Genomic DNA, 20,989 nt, shown 5'->3' with positions numbered 1-20,989 from the left:
ATCAAGACTCTGCCAGTTTATGCACCTTCCCTTAGATATCATTAAGTATGAGCATCTTTAGACAGATTTCTAAAGACAACAGATTTCTAAAGACAACATTCTCTCCCATATCTGGTAGGAGCTGCTTTCGAAATTTTGTCAATGTGGGGCAATGCTGTGATAATTTATATGTCCTGCCAACTAATATGGATTCTTTTTGTTCTTTCTATTGTTTTAAGTGAGGCTTATAAGAGACTAGGTATTGGTCTTGGATAGTGCAGAGTTAGAAGGCAGATGCATTAAGTGACATTCTCCAACAGCTCCATCAGTATTAATTAAGCTGATGTTTGGTCTCCACCTACCCACCATTCCTCTATTTCTGTTCTGAGCCCAAGTTTAGGGGGAAAAAAAAAAAGGTGTTTTTTATTGAGTCTCCCCCTAAAATCACATCTGCTCTTACTTTCATTATACAGGCTTATTTTTGAGGATAGTCAAAGCCACTATAAAATATGGAGATAAAGCCTTCTACAATGTTTGTAAGAGAGACACACAGAAAAGGTGAAATAATAACCACAGCCTAAAAATTGGCAAAATCCCTATATCCCAAAGGTATGTTAATGAAAATAAAAGTAGGAAACAAAGTTGGACCTTATGTATCTGAGAAAAAAGCTAAAACCAGCGGTCTGGTCAATGGGACACGGTAAGTTTACTCTCATCCCCTGAGGGCAGAAATGGACACGTGCCTTCTTCGCTAGCCAGAGGGTAAGACATGGACTTTTCTAAAGACACCCGTGGAAAGAAGCTGCAGAACTACAGAACGTCCTTCCAACATTCCAACAGTGCAACACCTGTACATGCAGGCACAAAGTCGGCTTAAACATTTTTTAATTGATAATACTTACCGCTTATTTTCACTCTTCTCAAATTTAGTGCTTCTCCCCAAGAAACAAAATTTACTACCGTTATTCAATCTGCCACTGTTCCCTTTCCATACATTAGACGATACACCATGAACACCTCTATTTCTCACCTCCTCGCCCTGGACTGCTTCAGCAAACACCAGGGTAACCCCACTCCAATCCTATCTCAAATTCCTTAGCGACATGTTCAAAGGCCTTAACGACTAGTTTCCCTCAAGACCTGCGAACATCCTTTCAGTCAAGAATCCTCCCTCACCAACCCCATATTGGGATTCTATGGCCCTTCCCGTCCACGTATCTCTCTGTGCTCAAGACTTCCAATGGCTGCAGTTTGCCCTCGAGATCCGGCGACCAAGTTCTTTGCCACCCATGTTTTTCCGACAAATACTGGGCACCAACCATGCGCCAGGCACTACCTTACACTAAAAATAAAACAGAGAGCGAGTTGGGCAACGCCACTCTGGAACGCCCATCCTGTCCTCCCCGTGCCACCTCCCCGCTCAGGGCTGCGGCCCTGGCCCTTCCTCCCGCTGGAGGGCGCCCGAGACAGCTAGGAAGAGCAGCTTCCGCCCGAGACGACTTCATTGCCTCATCCGGTACGGGGCAAGTGCAGTAGAGACACTTGGGCCACCTGGGGGCGGTCCTTGCCGCAGCAGGGCCTTCCAGACTGGCTGGCACATCGCCATACCTCACTCCAAGGGCGCTCGCGTCCTCACGGCAAGGACCCCACGGAGGGCTGCCCGGCCGAACGCCTGAAGGACCCCGCTTAGTCGGCAAGGCCAGCTATCGCAGTGCCTGGTGGCCGCGCGGGGAGGTCCAGGTGACTCGGACCCGAACTCCAGCTGGACTGGAACTCTGAATAGACCAGAATCTGGGGTGGCTTAGGCCTCGGCCGGTTCGCGTGGCTGCAGGCCTAGAGAAACGGAGGAGCAGAGAGGGAAGGAGGCGCTGCCAAAAGCTGAGGCTGGGAGCCTGCGGTATTGGAAGGCGGAGCCTCGGGTGTCGGTGGGCCGGAAGCCGAGGAGAAGGGCTGCAGGTTCCGGAGGCACTTGGGAGGACGAGGGGCGTGGCTGGCGCCCTCCGGGAAGCAGAGACCTAGGCACCCTTGTGGGGGCAAACGCCCAGGCAACTTCTAAAATTTGTAATTGTCTAATGGCGCGAGTTTAAGTTGAGCGAGTTTCTCGACCTTTCAGCATTTGCTGTAAACCAAGAGCCAGGACAGGCATAATTTAGCTGGCCTTAGGACTGCCTCCCCAGAATAGCTCCCAGCACCCTGGCTTTGGAATAGGTGGATCAGATCCATTAATTAACAAATACTGTGGGAACAGTTTTTGTACCCTTGTAGCAAGGCTGTTTGGGAATGTAAATTATAAATTCTCTGATGGGAGTACTGGCAGAGACAGGTAGTGTTTAAATTTGAACTTCTGAATGCGTAACTCCTTCCTAGGTTTACAGTTGCACAAGCCAGATTATGAATTGCACAACTTGAATGGTCCCCCTACCACTCCCTTCTCTCCATCTCATGAGCCCAAATGAGCAATTAAATACTAAGTAACTGTCATCTGCTTTATGAGTTAGGAGTGAGAGCCCTGGTTGACTTAAAGGCTCCAGAGTGGGAAAGGTGGGGAATGCAGCACTGATGGGTCTCCAATCTGGCTCTCTTCATGGCAGGAGGGAGATGACTTCGATCTTGCGGAGCCCTCAGGCACTCCAGCTCACTCTGGCACTGATCAAGCCTGATGCAGTTGCTCACCCACTGATTCTAGAGGTAAGAACAAGTCCTAAGCCTCTACTGTGTGCCCTGGGCACTGCTTCTGTTTCAGGTGCTGGAGCGCCACTTGTGAAGACTGACAACACAGTTCTGTGCTAGATGGTGTGGAGGCAAAGCTAGATGCCATGGCCTCTTACACTACAGAGACTAAAAATCTGTTGGAGAATTGTGGCAGATATAAAATATAAGAGAGGATGCAATACAATAAGAACCAAACCTGAAGACAGTGTGTGTATATTAGTGCTCTACTGCTGCGTAACAGATTACTTAGTAGCTTAAAATAACACTCATTATCTCACAGTTCTAGAATTTAGAGGTCCAGTAGGCTTGGCTAGGGGCTGAGTTCTCTCCTTAGGATCTCACAAAGCCAAAGTTTAGGTATCAGCTAACTGGGCCCTTATCTAAAGGGTCTAGGGAAGAATCCACTGCAAAATTCATTCAGGTTGGCAAAATTTGGCTTCTGTGGTTATAGGACTGAGGTCCCCATGTCCTTGCTGGCCTTCAGGTGGGGACTACCCTGTTTTTAGAGACCCACATTCCTCATCACATGGCTCACTCCGTCTTCAAGAGAGTAACTGGCTGTTGCTTTTAATCTCTCTGACTTCTTTAGGCCCCAACCAGGTAAAACTCTGTGTTTTTTTGTTTGTTTGTTCGGTTGGTTAGGGTTTTTTTTTTTTTTTTTTTTTTTTTTTGTCTTTTTAGGGCCGCACCCACTGCATATTGAGGTTCCCAGGGTAGGGGTCTAATTGGAGCTGTAGCCACTGACCCACATCAGAGCCACAGAAACACGGGATCTGAGCTGCGTCTGTGACCTACACCATAGTTCACAGCAATGCCGGATCCTTAACCCACTGAGCAAAGCCAGGGATTGAACCCTCGCCCTCATCGATGCTACTCGGGTTCACTAACCGCTCAGCCACAATGGGAACTCCCTAAAACTGCTTTTAAACAGCTCATGTGATTGATGAGGCCTATCTGGATAATCTCCCCCTTGATTAAAAAAAAGTCCTTTATAGTAACCTTAATTACACCTGCACATCCCTTTTGGTATGTAATGTAACATAATCACATTGCATCCTATTCACAGTCCTAGAGATTAGGGTGCAGAATCTTGGTGGGGCTCTGTGAGGGTCATTTTAGTATCCTGCCTACAATAGTTTGATAAATATTGGTTGAGCAGCACTCTTAAGTAAGCTCAATGTGGTGAAAGGAGGCACCAGAGCAGCCAGGAGAGGTGGTGTGCAAGTATTGGGATTCAGCCAGGCTTTACAGGAAGGGTGGACTTTGATTAATGCTGAGGCAGGAATGTGTGTGGTGGGTCTGAAGGCCACAGGCAGGCTGGGTTGATGGAACTAGAGAATTAGGAGGCAAAGACAGGAGCATGTGGCCTTGAGCACTGGGCTAAAGTGGTTATACCTCATTCCATGAAAAAAAGGAACCACTCAAAAGCTTCTGGCCAGAGTGTGACATATATAACTTACTGTTTTTAATCTGTCAAGTGTGATGGTTTGAAAAGAGTGGTAGAAACTCAAGGCAAGACTACTATCCAAGGCTCTTATGATGGTCTGAGTGGTGGATCCTGCAGGCTTAAGCTCAAGGGGCTGTAGGAATGGAGGGGCAGAGACAAGCTTCATGCCCTGGCTCTGTGGCCAAAGGTCTTCACCTCACCCGACATTCTTTTTCTTCCTACCCAACGAGGGACAGACCCTCAAGTCCTAGGCTTTGAAGGATCCTCATGGCTCTTTTGGTCAGCCTAGGTCTCCTGTTCACTAAGTTGGTCCCTTTGACTTTTATCCTTGGGGTGGTGTTTATCCAGGCTATTCATCAGCAGATTCTGAGCAACAAGTTCCTTATTGTACGAATGAGAGAACTTCTGTGGAGAAAAGAAGATTGCCAGAAGTTTTATCAAGAGCATGAAGGTAGGATCAACAGTCCTCTGAGTGGGAGGCGTCTCTATCCCAAGAGAGATTTTTCCTGGACACCCAACATCCAAGCTCTCTCTGACCTACCAACCATAAAATTCCAGCCAGTCTTAAGTCTTGGTTTATACACAAACTTTTCATGATTATCAATATTTTTAAAATGTTTCCTAGGAGAGACCTCGTGGTCTGAACAAGAAACTTAGTTTTATGTCCTGATAATATCACTAGTTAATAAATTACCCTTTCAGGCATTGTCCAGAGGCTCAAGATTTCATATAATTCCCCAGCAACCCCATGAAGTAGGTAGGTATTATGTCCCTAGCACACAGATTAGGAAACTGAGTTAGGGAAGTTAATGATTTACCCACAATGATTGTAAGTTGGAGAGCCTGGATTCAGACCCAGGTACGTCAGATGCCAAAGTCCTTTTTTTTTTTTTCTCTAAAACAATTTCTATTATTCTAACTAAAGGGGCAGAAGTATAAAAAGTTCTCTTGAGCACTAGTGTCTTGATGTCTCTCTTTGCAGGACGTTTTTTCTATCAGCGGCTGGTAGAATTCATGGCCAGGTACTTCTCATTTTGGTTCCGATATCTTTCTCAACTGAGACTTATTTCCCCTGCCCCCTAAATAGATTTCTTGTTGTAACCAGTGTCAAGTATCTGAAGAAACATGGGCTTGGGCCGATACTGACCTGGTGGCCACCTGTCCCGTGGTGGTTACTGGTCCAGGGGCTGTAGAAGAATACTGCTGAATGCTGCCTGGCAACTCTGCTGATCTCTGTAGCCTTTCTTATTCATCAGCAGTGGCTTTCCATCACCTTCTATTTGAAGAAGCATTGGCACTCAGCTAGAAAAGCAAGGAGACTCTTAGGACTTCCAGTGTGCCTTTATTTGTGTTCTACTCATGCTGTGCCCTCCTGGATCCCTTGGCCAGGTTCCTGATATGTGCCCCATTTGTTCACAGCGGGCCAATCCGAGCCTACATCCTTGCCCACAAAGATGCCATCCAGCTCTGGAGGACAGTGATGGGACCCACCAGAGTGTTTCGAGCACGCCACATAGCCCCAGATTCAATTCGTGGGAGTTTTGGCCTCACTGACACCCGTAATACAACCCATGGCTCTGGTGAGTCTGCCTCCTGTGTCCACAGTATTAATAAGGGAAATTTTTGGTTGGTTGGCAGGCTGTATGGTGGGGTTGAGAGCCAGGACCCCCAGTGAGGTTTCTTCCCAGTTGTCTTTGTGGTCATCACAGCAGATGTGGCCCCACAACCTAGGAGCAGGCAGGAGTATATGTTCAGGTCTCTAAGCCTGATTATGATTGCCTCTTGCTTCCATCCTGCGTTCCCTATGAGAAGCCTTCTCTTTTTTATCACCCCTTACAGATTCTGTGGTTTCAGCCAGTAGAGAGATTGCAGCCTTCTTCCCTGACTTCAGTGAACAGCAATGGTATGAGGAAGAGGAGCCCCAGTTGCGATGTGGGCCTGTGCACTACAGTCCAGAGGGAGGCATCCACTGTGCAGCTGGAACAGGAGGCCCAGGGCCAGCCTGACGCAGGCCTCTTGGTCTGTGAAGACTGATGGCATTGCCCATCCTTTCCTAGACCTCTGGTCCACAGCATTCTCTTAGGACCAGGGAGGCCTGGGGCTCATCACACCATCTCTGCAGGGCACTGCCACCTGCCGGATAGCTACCTCCTCACTGCCAACTCTTCTAGAATCTAACTGTCTACCTCTTCTCTGGAATATTGATGGGTGGTTCAGAGGAATGATGGCTCCTTTTTTTTTCTAAGAACTCTTCATCCTTTTTCAAGCAGAAGCTTGCCTAGCTGACTTGCCAAAAAGATGCAGTGACTCTGTATTAGTAACATTTGTCCTGTTTTCCTTAATAAAAGTCAGTGTTCTACTGAATTCTCAAGGCTGGGAGCACCCCTCTAGGTGCTGTCTCTCTATCCTTCAATGGAGTAATCTGACCTGTCCTAAAGCCAAGTTTCTAGTCTATGCTAAGTGAAGAGAGAACCATGTAAAAATCACCCAGGAGGTTTACATACAATGTGCAGCTTATGTAGTACATAAAGTCACCTGGTGACATAGCTGAATGTGGGCTCAGATCCGTGCTGTGCACTTGGTAGAGGGCTGCATCCTGGAAGAAGGGGTACCTTGTATTTGAACAGAGGTCTGTCTTCCCAGTAGAGGCATGTTATTATGACTCATTATTTTTCTGATTTGCACAAAGCCACTAAAGGGAGCCATATCTCTTGTAGCTGAGGATGACAGTTATCTATTGCTGCATGACAAATCACCTCAAACTGTGGCTTAAAACAATGATTTAGTCTTAGGCATCTGTGGATTGGCTGGGTGATTCTTCTGGGCTCACTTGGACTCACTTACAAGGCTACATTCAGCAGATAAGTCCAACGTGGTCTTTCATCCCGAGCTGCTTCATAGAGGGGTTGTTTTAAGGTACCAAGAGGGCAGCCCCCCCCCCCACTCTCAAGCTTCTCAAGCTTCTCTTTAAGTCATGTTTGCTAATATCCCCTTTGCAAAAGCAAGTCACATGGCCAAGCCTAGAGTCCATGTGGGAAGTGGATACTGGGAGGTATGAATATTAGGAGGTATGAATCATTACCATTACAATCTGCACACCTAAAGTAGTGATGAGCCTTGAATTTATACAGAACTTCTGAAAACAGATTTTGAACAAGCCAACAAAAAGATGGAGAAATAGCCAGGGAAGAAAGGAAAAAGCCAAGGGTGTATGGATCAGGAAAGTCAAGAGAAGAGAGTGTTTGGATAATGAAGCAATACTGAATGCCATTAAGAAGTCCAGAATGATGAAGCCCTTACTGTACCCCCTAAATGTGGCAGCATGGAGGTCACTGTGACCTTGGCACAAGTAGCAGCTCTGGAGTGGGAAGGAGGTTACCTTGTATGGAAGACAGTGGGCTGAAGCATTTATACTGTCATACTTCCTTGGGGTTTATAGCGGGATATCCAGGAGTGTTAGAGAAACTCCTTACATCTGAATCTATAAATGTATATGTAGTCCCATTGTTTGTCTTCCTGTTACAACACAGAAAGGGTCCATGAAGTTCCTGTCATGGCTCAGTGGTTAATGAACCCGACTAGCATCCATGAGGATGCGGGTTCAATCCCTGACCTCGCTTAGTGGGTTAAGGATCCGGTGTTGCTGTGAGCTGTGGTGTAGGTCACAGACGCAGCTCGGATCCTGTGTTGCTGTGGCTGTGGTGTAGGCTGATTAGACCCCTAGCCTGGGAACTTACATATGCTGTGGATGTGGCCCAAAAAAGACAAATAAATAAATAAATAAATGGAAGGGTCCTGCTTCCCATCAAGCTGAACCCTCCCTGTTGCTCTGAATCCCATCTCCTTGCTCTTGGTTATCTAGTCTCTACTCCACTGAGTCCTTCCCTTTTGAATTCAAACATGTTTTGATGTCTCCCATTTTTCAAAATCGTTTTAACCTCATTTTCCCTTTTGGCTACCTGTTTATTCATCTCTGCACAGCCAAGCTCACGTCACCTGTCTGCATTGACAGGCTCATCCCCATTTTCTCAGCAAGTGGTGATGGCTTGCACACTCACCGCTCCAGAGAAGACTGGTTTCTTTATGCCTATTATCACATGTATATCATTACTTTGTAAATAGTAATGGACTATCCATCCATACCCTGGTCTTTGACATCACTTGGAATTCCTCCATCTCTAAATTCTTTAAATTCTGCTTTTAAATCATAGTCTTCTACACCCCTCTCTCTTGCCTTCCAAATGTAGACTCATCCATTCTCCTAGATAACATATTCACTCTCCTCAAATCTCCAACACCTCTTCCTCCTTCCTCACTCTCTATCTGTTGACCTTGCTTCCTCTTTCAGGAAGATAACAGAAAGAGCTAGAAGGGAAACTCCTTACTCCTAAGACCAGAGTGAGGACTTACCCACATCTGTGCTCATGTACTTCCTTCCTGATAGGATGAACAATGGACAAACATTCCAAGCCCCTATTTAGAGCCGGCCCCATTCTGTGCCAGAGAGCCTGACTTCTGTCACTTTCTGAAGTCATTGCTCCAGCCGTTATTTTCATTTTCTCCTGCAACACCAGGAGATAGAGCTTACAAACATGCTGTAGTTTCTCTCATTTAAAAACCTTTTTTTTTTTTTTTGCTTTTTAGAGCCACACTTGTAGCATATGGAAATTCCCAGGCTAGGGTTGAATTGGAGCTGTAGCCACTGGCTTATGCCACAGCCACAGCAACACAGGATCCAAGCCACGTCTGTGACCTACAGCACAGCTCACAGCAATACCGGATCCCCAACCCACTGAGCAAGGCCAGAGGTCGAACCTGTATCCTCATGGATACTAGTCAGATTTGTTTCCACTGTGCCACAACAGGAATTCCCATGCAAACCTTTCTTGACACTGCATCTCCTTCATGCCACTGTCCTATTTCTTTGCTCACCTGTTTTACAGCAAAACTCTCAAACATCAGAGACCAGTGACTTTCAGTCTAGACAAAATGGTGTACACCCATTTCTCTGCTCCTCCCTGCTGATTACAACTATATACCTGAAAATCATTCACAAGACAATCAGAAAATTGTAAGGTTCTCTGAAGAACTTATTTGGGCCTTGAGGACTGGAAGGACAACACAGCAGCAGGGCAAGTTGGATCTCCCCACATAACAGACCAAGGCGATCCAGACTAGGCATTTCCCCAACACTAACCCAGGGACAGTGGCAGCCCATCTGGCCTATTCCTCCCCTGAAGTGAAGGGACTAAAAAGTCCAGCTGAAAACATCAGGCAAACTAATAAGGGTGATTGATCAGGAGCACCAACTACCAGTAAGCAGCCAGAGGAAGCACGCCCCTTCCCTCCATTTTTCCTATCTAATCCTTAAAACTTTACCTCTGAATGTTTCTAGCTTCATGTCCCCCTCAGTCCCTATCCATGTGGCCACTGTAGAGAAGATATCCTTGGTGACTAAGTGAAATGACTACAGATTTAAGTGAAGGGGATGGATGTGACTGGCAAGAGAGAGTGGACAGAGTGGAAAGGGAGGAGGGAGAATATTTGGTCTGAGACAGTCTAACATGTAGTGGTGAAGTACCCTACAAAAGGCTTATGGGGACCACAGAAGCTGGAAAAGAGTTGAGAGAGTGTAGGAAAGAGATGAATAAGAAAAGGTAATCAAATTTTGCTGAGGCTGCAAGAAGGATGCAGACTGAGTGAAAGGAGGACTAAAAGAATAAGATAGTCTAGCAATAGTGTCCACTAAATAGTGCAGTCCACTAAACAATGTACTAAATAGTGTCCACTAAACAGTAGGCATAGAAACAAGACTGAAAAAAAAGAAAGAAACAAGACTGGAGAGGGTTGAGAAGTGGTTGGGATGAGAGGAAAGAGTGAATAAATGGGGATTATTTCCATTAAAATAAGAAGGGGATACAGCAGATGAGAAAATGGGATGAGAATCTTCCACAGTGGTAATAATTTGAACATCCTTAAATGGTAAGGAAGTGAAGTCAGTAGAGAGGGATTGGTTTACAATAAATATAATTTATAAATTCATTAATTTAAAATTCCTGAGAGGCTGGAGAGACTACAACCCAAACTCACTTAATTTTTTTTATTTTTTAATTTTTTGTCTTTTTGCCTTTTCTAGGGCCGCTCCCACAGCATATGGAGGTTCCCAGGCTAGGGGTTTGATCAGAGCTGTAGCCACTGGCCTACGCCAGAACCATAGCAACGTGGGATCCGAGCCATGTCTGTGACCTACACCACAGCTCACGGCAACGCCAGATCCTTAACCCACTGAGCAAGGCCAGGGGTCAAACCCGCAACCTCATGTTCCTAGTTGGATTCTTTAACCACTGTGCCATGACGGGAACTCCCAAACTCACTTTAGAGGTAAAGGACAGTCCTGGAATTAGAGAGGACTTGATCCTCCACTATAGGAGAGAGGCACAAACAACTGGTGTGGCTCAGGAGTGATTGCATGTTTCACAGTGAGGATGTTAGATCTTTTTTCAACAGTATCTATTTCATTTGTCAAACAGAAGTCAAAGCCAGTTGTTGAAAGTGAGGGGAAAGTTGAAGTTGGGTGAGATTCATAAGGTTTGAGAGAATACTGATGGAATATGGGAAAGGGCATTGACTCGCAAGATTACCAGGCATTGCTGAGGGTAAATTAAGAATTCCGTGGCCCTGTATTTAGAGTATGAGCCACATACCTTGTCATGTCTTATGCTGAGTTGCAGCCATGACATACAAAGTTGGTGGAATCATCCAAGATTAGGGATTTCATGGGCAGTTTTGGTGAAGGATCAAAGGGACAAGGACTGTTTAGTCTTGACAAGTAAATAGCTGAAACAATCATCCATGGATTAAACTGAACACAAAAAATGAAACGGGCAAGTTCCTTTTGTGGCTCAACAGGTTAAGGACCTGACATGGTCTCTCTCCTTCCTAGGAAAGGGGTTGAAATCAGGCCTATGATCTTTGCAATGTTAGGCTTCAGGTGTTGTGAGACTTTCACAGTAAAGGGATGAGGGAGGAGATGGGATGGGCAGATATACTCCCAGGATGGTTGGGATTCACAGAATTTCCTTCACAGGGAGGAACAGCTGGCTTCTCCCTTGAGTGTATCCTCTGATATGGCTGACCGCTGAGTTGTTGCTAAAGTCACACCCTCACTCCTTGCACACCTAAGGTTTTTCCCTCTGTGTGTTCTCTGGTGAGGGCTGACTTGTGGCTAAAGCCTGACCCATACTCCCTGCATGCATAAGGCTTCTCCCCAAGTGTGTACTTTGGTGGTTGTGGAACAGTGACTTATCTATAAAGCCTCTCCCACACTCCCCACACACATAAGGCTTTTTCCCTGTATGTGTCCTCTGATGTCTGATAAGACTTCCTGCTGCAGCTTCACTCACATTCTCTGAGCACAGATTTTGCCCCTATGACAGCCCTGTGTCTAAAGAGCTAAAATCTAGTCCACACTCTCCAAACTTCACTGCTCCAAATCTGGAAATTTCTACCTGCTCAGGAATGTTGTCTTGTTCCCTGGAGCTTACCGTCTGGGCTTGACTGAGCTGTGTCTTTAACACTTGGTTGCCTCCCTGAGAGCTTACTGGTGGTCCTTGGGGTGGGCTAAAGAAAACCACTGAAGTCCCCCTCTCATTTGTACTTCAGAACAATGGAGTAGAGATCTCCATTCCTTGATCTTCTGTTTTGACCACCCAGTGGTTTTTATTAGAATATTGTTGTTGCTTCAGGTCATCTGGGCTAGGATCCTCTGGGCGAAGTTGATTTCCTGCACATGATTCTGGAATAGGATGATTGTGCAGTGCATAATGGCTGAGAAAGAGTTGACTGCCAAAGGCCAGAGGGCAGAAGAGCCAAGGATGGACTTCTGGGTTTGAATCTGCTGAAGAAAGTAAGTTTTCAGTCAAAGTAGTCATAGGAAGCGTTGCCTGGGCTTTTCTTCCTTGTCTTATGGTAAGATCCAGCTCATTAATCATTCACAACCATTAATATCTGTCCTCCCAAGACATGCTTTCCCAGACCTATTTTTCCATTCAAATTCTTTTGACTTTTTATTTGGAAATAATTTCAAATGTACAGAAAAGTTGCAAGAATAATACAAAAGACACCTGTATACCCTTCACCCAAATTACCTACTGCTAACATTTGCGTGTTACATATGTATGTGTGTGTACATGCATATGTATATGTACTTTTTTTGGACACATCCATGGCACATTGAAGTTCCCAGGCCAGAGGTGGAATCTGAGCCAGAGCTGCAACCTGTACCACCGCTTTGGCAGTGTTGGACCCTTAACTCCTGTATGAGCATTTTTTTCTTTGAACCACTTGAGTGTAAACTGCACATATCATGCTCTTTACCCCTAAATACTACAATGTATGTCTCATAAAAGTATGGCTATTCTCTCATAACCACAATACAGTTATCAACTTTGGTAAAATTAATATTTACATAATACTTCTATCAAACTATCATATACATTCCAATTTTTGTCAGTTATTTCAATAATGTCCTTTATAGCATTTTCCCTCTAGTACAGGATTCAATCTATGATCAGTTATTATAATTAATTCTCATGCTCCTTTAGTTTTCTTTAGTGTCGCTCTCTTTTATGAGACTCATTTTTGAAGGATGGAGTTCTTTTTTTTAGAAAATAGTCCTCTCATTCTAGAGTATGTATAGAATGTTCCTGATGTTTCCCTATGATTAGATTCAGTTTTCACACTCAGTATTTACATATTATATCTTTTACCTGAATCCAAAAAAACGTACACCAGAACCTATTCTACATATTATCCCAATAAGGAATCTTACTGGTAAGAATTGAAGGCATCTTCAGCTTTGTAAATAACTGCAATTATACTAAAATTATCTTCTAAACCATAAACAGTTGCATTGACACACACAGCTACAACCATTTGGTTCCAACAAGAGAGAACAATCTTTATAACCTATATGGGAATGTCCTTTGTGACTTTTGCTATAAAAAGAAAGAACAGATAGATGTAGGGGTCACTCAGTCTGGATGTCCCCAGTGCAGAAGGCAGTAGAGAATAGTGGCTAAACAGAGCCCATGTGAAATGTCACTTGAGTTTCCCCATTCATTAACATATTTATTAGAGGACTATTATGCTCTCAGTTTCTACTAGGAAGTGGAGATTCAACAGTAGACAGTTGGGCACAACTGACTTAAATGACATTGGCTCTTGGTCCCCAAATCACAGTCCAAGATCTGCTCTCCACTGTTTTCCACAAATCATTGTATACAGAAATTCTACTTTCTGGCCGTATTTACCTGAGAAATCAAAATTGAATCACAACTGTTTTTAACCAGCTGAAGATGAACTTTTTGTAAACCCAAGAGGCCAGATTCTTTATTGGTGCTACCTGAAGAATTTTTCCTGATTAATAAGAGAATTGTTTTAACCAAACATGCACAGATTCATGGATTTATTCTATCCTATGCAGACTGCTAGTTATGGTACAAATGCCATAAAACTGCCTTCTTGGAGTTCCTCGGCTCCAAGGAACTGGATGGCTCAGCAGGTTGAGCTTCCAGTATTGCCCTTGCTGTGGCTCTAGTTACAGCTGTGACACAGGCTCAATCCCTGGCCAGGGGAACTTCTGCATGCCACAGGAGTGGCTAAAAACAAACAAAAAAACCTGCTTTACTAGTACTTAAACATCCCTCACATTTCTCACCCTGTGAGCCATTTAGTAAAATTTGTTTTTACTGCTTTATGCTTTTGTTGGACAGTTAAATAAACTCAATTTTTTTCATTAAGTTCTGGTAGCCTTTGTTTTATTACCTGACATTTGGGTTGTAAGAGTTATTATTATTATTTACCATAATAAATGGTATTTTTCTATACAGTGCTTTACATAAAAATCAAATTTAATCCTGCTATGATTATTTCATAGATAGGGAAACTGAGGCTTAGAAAGGTTAAGTAACTTGTTCACAGTTCCAAAGAAAGAAGAGACAAAATGGGGTTCAAGATGTGGTTTTGGGGGAGGGAGGTTGGGTTTTTTGGCTGCAACAATGGCATATGGGAAGTTTTTGGGTCAGGGATCAAATCTGAGCTGCTGTCAAAACCTACATCACAGCTGTGGCAACAGCAGATCCTTAACGCACTGTTCAGCTGGAGATCAGACCTGTGCCTCAGCAGCAACCTCAGCTGCTTCGGAAACAATCAATGCTGAAGCCTTAACCGGTTCTGCCACAGAGGGAACTCCAAGATAGTCTTTTCAATAAATGGTACTGGAACAACTGAACAGCCATATGCAAAATAATGAACCCAGGCATAGACCCTCTACTTACTTTTCCTTCTTTCTTTCTTTTTTTTTTTTTGTCTTTTCCAAGGCTGCATTTGCAGCATATGGAGGTTCCCAGGCTAGGGGTCTAATCAGAGCTATTGCTGCTGGCCTATGCCAGGGCCACAGTAACACCAGACCCAAGCCGTGTCTGCAACCTACACACAGCTCACAGCAACACCAGATCCTTAACCCACTGATCAGGGCCAGGGATTGAACCTGCAACCTCATGGTTCCTAGTCGGATTCATTAACCACTGAGCCACAAAGGGAACTCCAGATCCTCTACTTTTCACAAAAATTAAATCAATTTGGAACACAGACCTAAATGTAAAATGCAATACCATGAAACTTCTTTGAAGAAAATGTAGGAGAAAATCTGCAAAACCTTGGTTTGGTGATGTTTTTAGATAAAACACAAAATGTGTGATGCATTAAAGAAAAAAATTGATAAGCTGGATTTCATTACAATCAAAAACTTCTGTGAAAGACACTGTTAAGAAAATGAAAAGAGAAGCCAGACTGGGAGAAAATATTTGCAAAACATATATTTGATAAAAAAAAAAAACTTGCATACAGAGAACTCTTTACAGAACTCTTTAAAATGCAACTGTGTGGGAATACAGTCATAGTAGGAGATTTTAACACCCCACTCACATCAATGGACAGATCCTCTAGACAGAAAACCAATAAAGCAACAGAGATCCTAAAGGAAACAATAGAAAAGTTAGACTTAATTGACATCTTCAGGACACTACATCCAAAAAAATCAGAATACACGTTCTTCTCAAGTGCGCATGGAACATTCTCAAGAATTGATCACATACTGTGGCATAAAGCTAACCTCAACAAATTTAGGAGCATAGAAATTATTTCAAGTATCTTCTCTGACCACAATGGTATGAAACTAGAAATCAACCACAGGAAAAGAAATGAGAAAAAACCTACTACATGGAGACGAAATGACATGCGACTAAAAAACCAATGGGTCAATGAGGAAATCAAGAAGGAAGACAAATGATAATGAAGACACAACCACTCAAAATCTATGGGATGCTGCAAAAGCAGTGCTCAGAGGGAAATTCATAGCAATACAGGCTTTCCTCAAAAAAGAAGAAAAATTTCAAATTGACAATTTAACTCACCACCTAAAAGAACTAGAAAAAGAACAAACAAAACCTAAAGTCAGCAGAAGGAAGGAAATCATAAAGATCAAAGAGGAAATCAATACAATAGAGATTCAAAAAACAATAGAGAAAATTACTAAAACCAAGAGCTGGTTCTTTGAAAAGGTAAATAAAATTGATAAACCTCTGGCTAGACTCACTAAGAAGAGAGAAAAAAACCCAAATAAACAAAATTAGAAATGAAAAAAGAAAAATCACAATGGATACTGCAGAAATACAAAAAACCATTACAGAATACTATGAACAACTATATGCCAACAAATTTGACAATCTGGAAGAAATGGACAACTTTCTAGAATCTTACAGCCTACCAAAACTGAATCAAGAAGAAATAGACCAACTGAACAATCCAATCAATAGAAATGAAATTGAATACATCATAAAAACACTCCCTAAAAATAAAAGCCCAGGACCAGATGGCTTCACAGGCAAATTCTACCAAACATACAAAGAGGAACTTATACCCATCCTCCTTAAACTTTTTCAAAAGGTTGAGGAAGAAGGAACACTCCCAAAGATATTCTATGATGCCACCATCACCCTAATTCCAAAACCAGGCAAAGATACCACCAAAAAAGAAAACTATAGGCCAATATCTTTGATGAATATAGACATAAAAATTCTCAACAAAATTTTAGCCAACTGAATCCAACAACATATCAAAAAGATCGTACACCATGATCAGGTGGGGTTCATCCCAGGTTCACAAGGATGGTTCAACATATGCAAATAAATCAACATCATACACCACATTAACAAAAGAAAAGTCAAAAACAACATGATCATCTCAATAGATGCAGAAAAAGCATTTGACAAAGTCCAACATCCATTTATGATAAAAACTCTCGCCAAAGTGGGTATAGAGGGGAAATTCCTTAACATAATCAAAGCCATTTATGACAAACCCATAGCAAATATAATACTCAATGGAGAAAAGCTGAAAGCCTTCTCACTCAAATCTGGAACAAGACAGGGATGCCCACTCTCACCACTGCTATTCAACATAGCTTTGGAAGTTCTAGCCACAGCAATTAGACAAACAAAAGAAATAAAAAGGCATCCAAATAGGAAAAGAAGAGATAAAACTGTCACTGTATGCAGATGACATGAAAACTATATACTATACATAGAAAACCCTAAGGACTCAACCCAAAAACTACTTGAACTGATTAACAAATTCAGCAAAGTAGCAGGATATAAGATTAACATTCAGAAATCAGTTGCATTTCTGTATAATAACAATGAAATATTAGAAAAGGAATACAGAAATACAATACCTTTTAAAATTGCACCCCCCAAAATCAAATACCTGGGAATAAACCTGACCAAGAAGGTAAAGGACTTATATGTTGAGAACTATAGAACATTAATCAAGGAAATTAAAGAAGACGTAAAGAAATGGAAAGATATTCCATGCTCCTGGACTGGAAAAATTAATATTGTAAAAAAATTAATATTGAATCTGCATACTACCCAAAGCAATCTACAGATTCAATGCAATCCCTATCAAATTACCCAGGACATTTTTCACAGAACTAAAACAAACAATTCAAAAATTTATATGGAACCACAAAAGACCCAGAATTGCCAAAGCAATCCTGAGAAACAAAAACCAAGCAGGAGGCATAACTCTTCCAGACTTTAAGCAATATTACAAAGCCACAGTCATCAAGACAGTGTGGTACTGGTACCAAAACAGACAGACAGACCGATGGAACAGAATAGGGAACCCAGAAATAAACCCAGACGCATACACTCAATTAATCATTGACAAAGGAAGCAAGAACATAAAATGGAAAAAGACAGTCTTTTCAGCAAGTACTGCTGGAAAACCTGGACAGGTGCATGCAAATCAATGAAACTAGAATACACCCTCACACCATGCACACACACACAAAAAAACCCCTCAAATACCATATGATGTCACTTATAACTGGAATCTAATATACAGCACAAATGAACGTTTCCATAGAAAAGAAAATCATAGACTTGGAGAATAGACTTGTAGCTGCTCAGGGGGAGAGGGAAGGAGTGGGAGGGATCAGGAGCTTGGGATTAACGGATGCAATCTATTGCTCTTGGAATGGATTTACAATGAGATCCTACTGTGTAGCATTGAGAACTATGTCTAGATACTTACATTGCAACACGACAATGGGAGGAAAAACTATGTACACATGGTATGTATAACTTGGTCCCTATGTTGTACGGTGGAAAAAAATAAATAAGTTAAAAAAATGCAACTGTGAAAAAACAATAAAATTAAACATGACAAAAGATCTGAACAAATTTCACACCAAAGCAGATATACAGATGACCAATAGTAATATGAAAAGACTGTTATTTGTCATTATGGAAATGCAAACTCAAACAATAATGAGGTACTACTTCACACCTATCAGAATGAATAAAATCCAAAAAACTAATACTCCCAACTGTTGATAAGGATACAGAGCAACAGCAAAATGGTACAGCCACACTTTGGAAAGAAATTCAGTAGTTTCTTACAAAGCTGAACACAGTCTTACTATATGATCCAACAATCCAGCTTCTGGTATTTACTGATTTGAAAATATATGCCTACATAAAAACCTGCATGCAAAGCAGCTTTATCCATAATCTTCAAAGTCTGGAAGCAATAAAAATGACCTTCAACAGGTAAAAGGATAAACAAACTCTGGTACATCAATACAATGGAACACAAGTGTGCAATAAAAAGGAATGACATATCAAGCCACGCAAAGACATGGATGAATCTAAAATACATAGTATTAAGAAGAAGCCAGTCTGAAAAGGCTACATACTGCATACACAATGTCACTTATATGACACGTTGAAAAAATGCAAAAACATAGAGATAGTTAACAGTTGCCAGAAATCTGGGCAGGAGAGGGTTTGGCTGATCAAGCAAGGGGGATTTTTTTCAGAGGCGTTAAACTATTCTATAATCCAGTGATAATGGGTACATAACACTATGCACTTGTCAAAACCCCATAAATTCACAGCACAAAGTATGAACCTTAATGTGTGCAAATTAAAAAAAAAATCATTTAGGAAGTCAGGAGATCCCAGAATGGGATGCAGAGTGTGAAAAAATATATGTAAATATATGAAATAACCTCACTAAAAGTGGTGGAGAAAAAAGGAGCTGACCTAAGTAACTTTGGAAATGAGTGGAATCCGTAAACAAAAGGAATTGTGTATAAGTACTATATGCTAGTTGATAAAACCATTTTCCATAGGAGTATAGGTAAACAATTCTGAAGCCACCATACTTATAAACTGGAATTGAAAAATTAAGTGCACAGATGATGGGCAGGAGAAGTCAGATTTCTCACTGTTGGTGTGGGAGGTTACAAGTAAGCAAGGTGAGGAGGTGAGAATGGTCCATGTGGTAATGGACTTTAGTTGGAGGCAATAGAATGAACTCATGTTTATAGTAATATAATTACATAAAGAAGTATTTATAGATATGTGTATATACAGAGGTTAGTATACACAATCATATTTCATGCTCTGGCAGCTGAGAGGGCCTGGAAACAATGATACTCTAATAGCAAAGAGCACACCAAGCATACAGATCTTGTTTCTTTTTTTTTTTTTTGGTCTTTTTAGGGCTGCACCTGTGGCATATGGAGGTTTCCAGGCTAGGGGTTGAATCAGAGCTGTAGCCACCAGCCTACACCACAGCCACATCTGCGATCTACAGCACAGTTCATAGCAATGCCAGATCCTTAACCTACTGAGGGAGGCTGCAAACTGAACCTCTATCCTCATGGATCCTAGTCAGATTCATTTCCTCTGAGCCATGACAGGAACTCCCAGATCTTGGTTTCTAATATCACTCTCCAGGTGAAAGGAGCATGTCTGATACTAGGACTGGAACAGGACAAAAACAAAATGAGCCTGGGACATATTGTAGAGCCAGAAAGTAACGAAGTGCTTAAAAAAACAACAATAAAAACATCCCATAATAATGGGAGTAGGTCAAAGGGACACAGGAATCAACTTAAAGAGTTTCTGAAATAAATGAGTTATGACCCAAAGTATAAAATATATATCCACAAGTCATATTGATATAAATAAATGATCAAATAAATAAATCAATGGAGGAGAAAAGACAAGTTTCCCATGTGGAACAATTCCAAATAAATTATTTATATACTCTACCCTCAAGGAGATGGAGTGTAACTATGAACCTTGAGGTGTGGGCTCTGCATAGTGATCTCTTTCAGAGAATAGGATATGGGGAAGGTAATGGAGTAACTTACAGTGGAGAAACTTGACAACACTCCTGCCAGATGATCCAGGTTGACATTAACAGCAGTGAGTAATGCTCATATTATGTGTCCTTGACATGATGTAATCAGAATAGTACTTCGCCTCTGGTCTTCCTCTCAGAAAATCATATGTCAATCTAATCAGAAAAAAACCTCAGACAAATCCTAATTAAGGGACAATCTACACAATATGTGACCAAAACACCTCCTTGGAGACATGACAACTAATGTAGTATGACAGCCTGAATGGGATACTCGAACAGAAAAAGGACATTAGGTGAAAACTGAGGAAATCTGAATAAAATATGGACTTTTTATGTTAATAATAACATAAAAAAAATTGGTTCACTAATTGTGACAGGAATACCATACAATATAAAATGTTAATGATAAAGAAAACTGGACATGGAATATATGGGAACTCTTTTCACTATCCTTGTAATTTTTCTGCAAATCTGAAACTACTCTAAAATTAAATTTTTAGTAAGAATCCTAAAAAATAATGTCATTCAAATACACTAACATCAAACAAACATGAAATACTGAGAGAGAAATTTAACAAAATATGTACCAGACATGTATACCAAAAACTTTAAGATTCATAAGAAAAATTAAAGATCTGTATAAACAGAGATACTGTGTTGGTGGACCAGAAGACTCAATATTAAGATGTTAGTTCTTCCCATTTTTGATGTAAAAATTCAAAGCCATTCTAGTCAATATCCCATTGCAGAAGCTGATAAGCCAATTCTAGTATGAAAATGAAAATACAAAGGATCTAGAATACATGAAGCAATCTTAATAAAATGTTGGGAAGGTGGCAGAAATAAGGCAGTTGCTTCCCTGTTAGGAAGTGATTTATTCCCAAGTCACTCAAATCTCAGCAATCAAGGTTGGCCTCTGTGGCCCTAGGGCCTGGAAACTGACTACCTCTAGTGCCAAATCTCCTGAGGAAAACACCAATGCTATGTTTCCTGTCCTGTATCTTTTCATGAACCTCTCTGGATTTAATTACCGGATAATGTGCATCCTGTACCATTAATTTGTCAATCTGT

The 20,989-nt window shown here is 41.9% G+C and overlaps 1 protein-coding gene and 1 long non-coding RNA gene across 13 annotated transcripts in view; one reads left to right on the top strand and one right to left on the bottom strand.

Annotated features, from left to right (window-relative positions):
• Positions 1 to 1,918, bottom strand: part of LOC102162605 (uncharacterized) — a 55,576-nt gene extending 53,658 nt beyond the window's left edge. The window contains exons 1-2 of one of the 2 annotated variants that reach the window (XR_014823147.1): positions 1,010 to 1,426; positions 882 to 911 (exon numbers count right to left, since the gene is read on the bottom strand). This is a non-coding gene — a long non-coding RNA (uncharacterized LOC102162605). Of the gene's footprint in view, positions 1 to 881; positions 912 to 1,009; positions 1,427 to 1,587 lie in introns of those variants that run through there. The other variant, XR_014823146.1, reaches the window with a different exon arrangement.
• Positions 1,664 to 6,502, top strand: NME6 (NME/NM23 nucleoside diphosphate kinase 6). 11 transcript variants are annotated; one of them, XM_003132178.5, is made up of 6 exons: positions 1,664 to 1,719; positions 2,571 to 2,667; positions 4,487 to 4,589; positions 5,121 to 5,160; positions 5,558 to 5,718; positions 5,978 to 6,502. In XM_003132178.5, the coding sequence occupies exons 2-6, from the start codon at positions 2,578 to 2,580 to the stop codon at positions 6,142 to 6,144; spliced, it is 561 nt and encodes a 186-aa protein (XP_003132226.2). In that variant the 5' UTR covers positions 1,664 to 1,719; positions 2,571 to 2,577; the 3' UTR covers positions 6,145 to 6,502. The 11 variants fall into 11 exon arrangements, with proteins under 11 accessions (XP_003132226.2, XP_003132227.2, XP_003132229.2 ...); XM_003132179.5 differs by having other exon boundaries at positions 1,664 to 1,876; XM_003132181.5 differs by having other exon boundaries at positions 1,664 to 1,935.
• Positions 6,503 to 20,989: the final 14,487 nt, after the last annotated feature.

This window comes from Sus scrofa, chromosome 13 (assembly GCF_054392235.1).
Source record: "Sus scrofa isolate SSC_HxYL_T2T_F1_AM1 chromosome 13, Sscrofa_HxYL_maternal_Yorkshire_Landrace_v2.0, whole genome shotgun sequence".
Taxonomy (NCBI): Eukaryota; Metazoa; Chordata; class Mammalia; order Artiodactyla; family Suidae; genus Sus; species Sus scrofa.
Note: the sequence above shows the minus strand (reverse complement) of the source record. Positions and strands in the feature narration are given on the sequence as shown.

Excerpts from the sequence above, each read along its gene's own strand:
- NME6 (XM_003132178.5), top strand. The coding sequence starts at position 2,578 with ATGACTTCGATCTTGCGGAGCCCTCAGGCACTCCAGCTCACTCTGGCA. Across the intron at positions 4,590-5,120 it reads GTTTTATCAAGAGCATGAAG|GACGTTTTTTCTATCAGCGG; the intron begins GTAGGATCAACA and ends CTCTCTTTGCAG. Across the intron at positions 5,161-5,557 it reads CTGGTAGAATTCATGGCCAG|CGGGCCAATCCGAGCCTACA; the intron begins GTACTTCTCATT and ends ATTTGTTCACAG.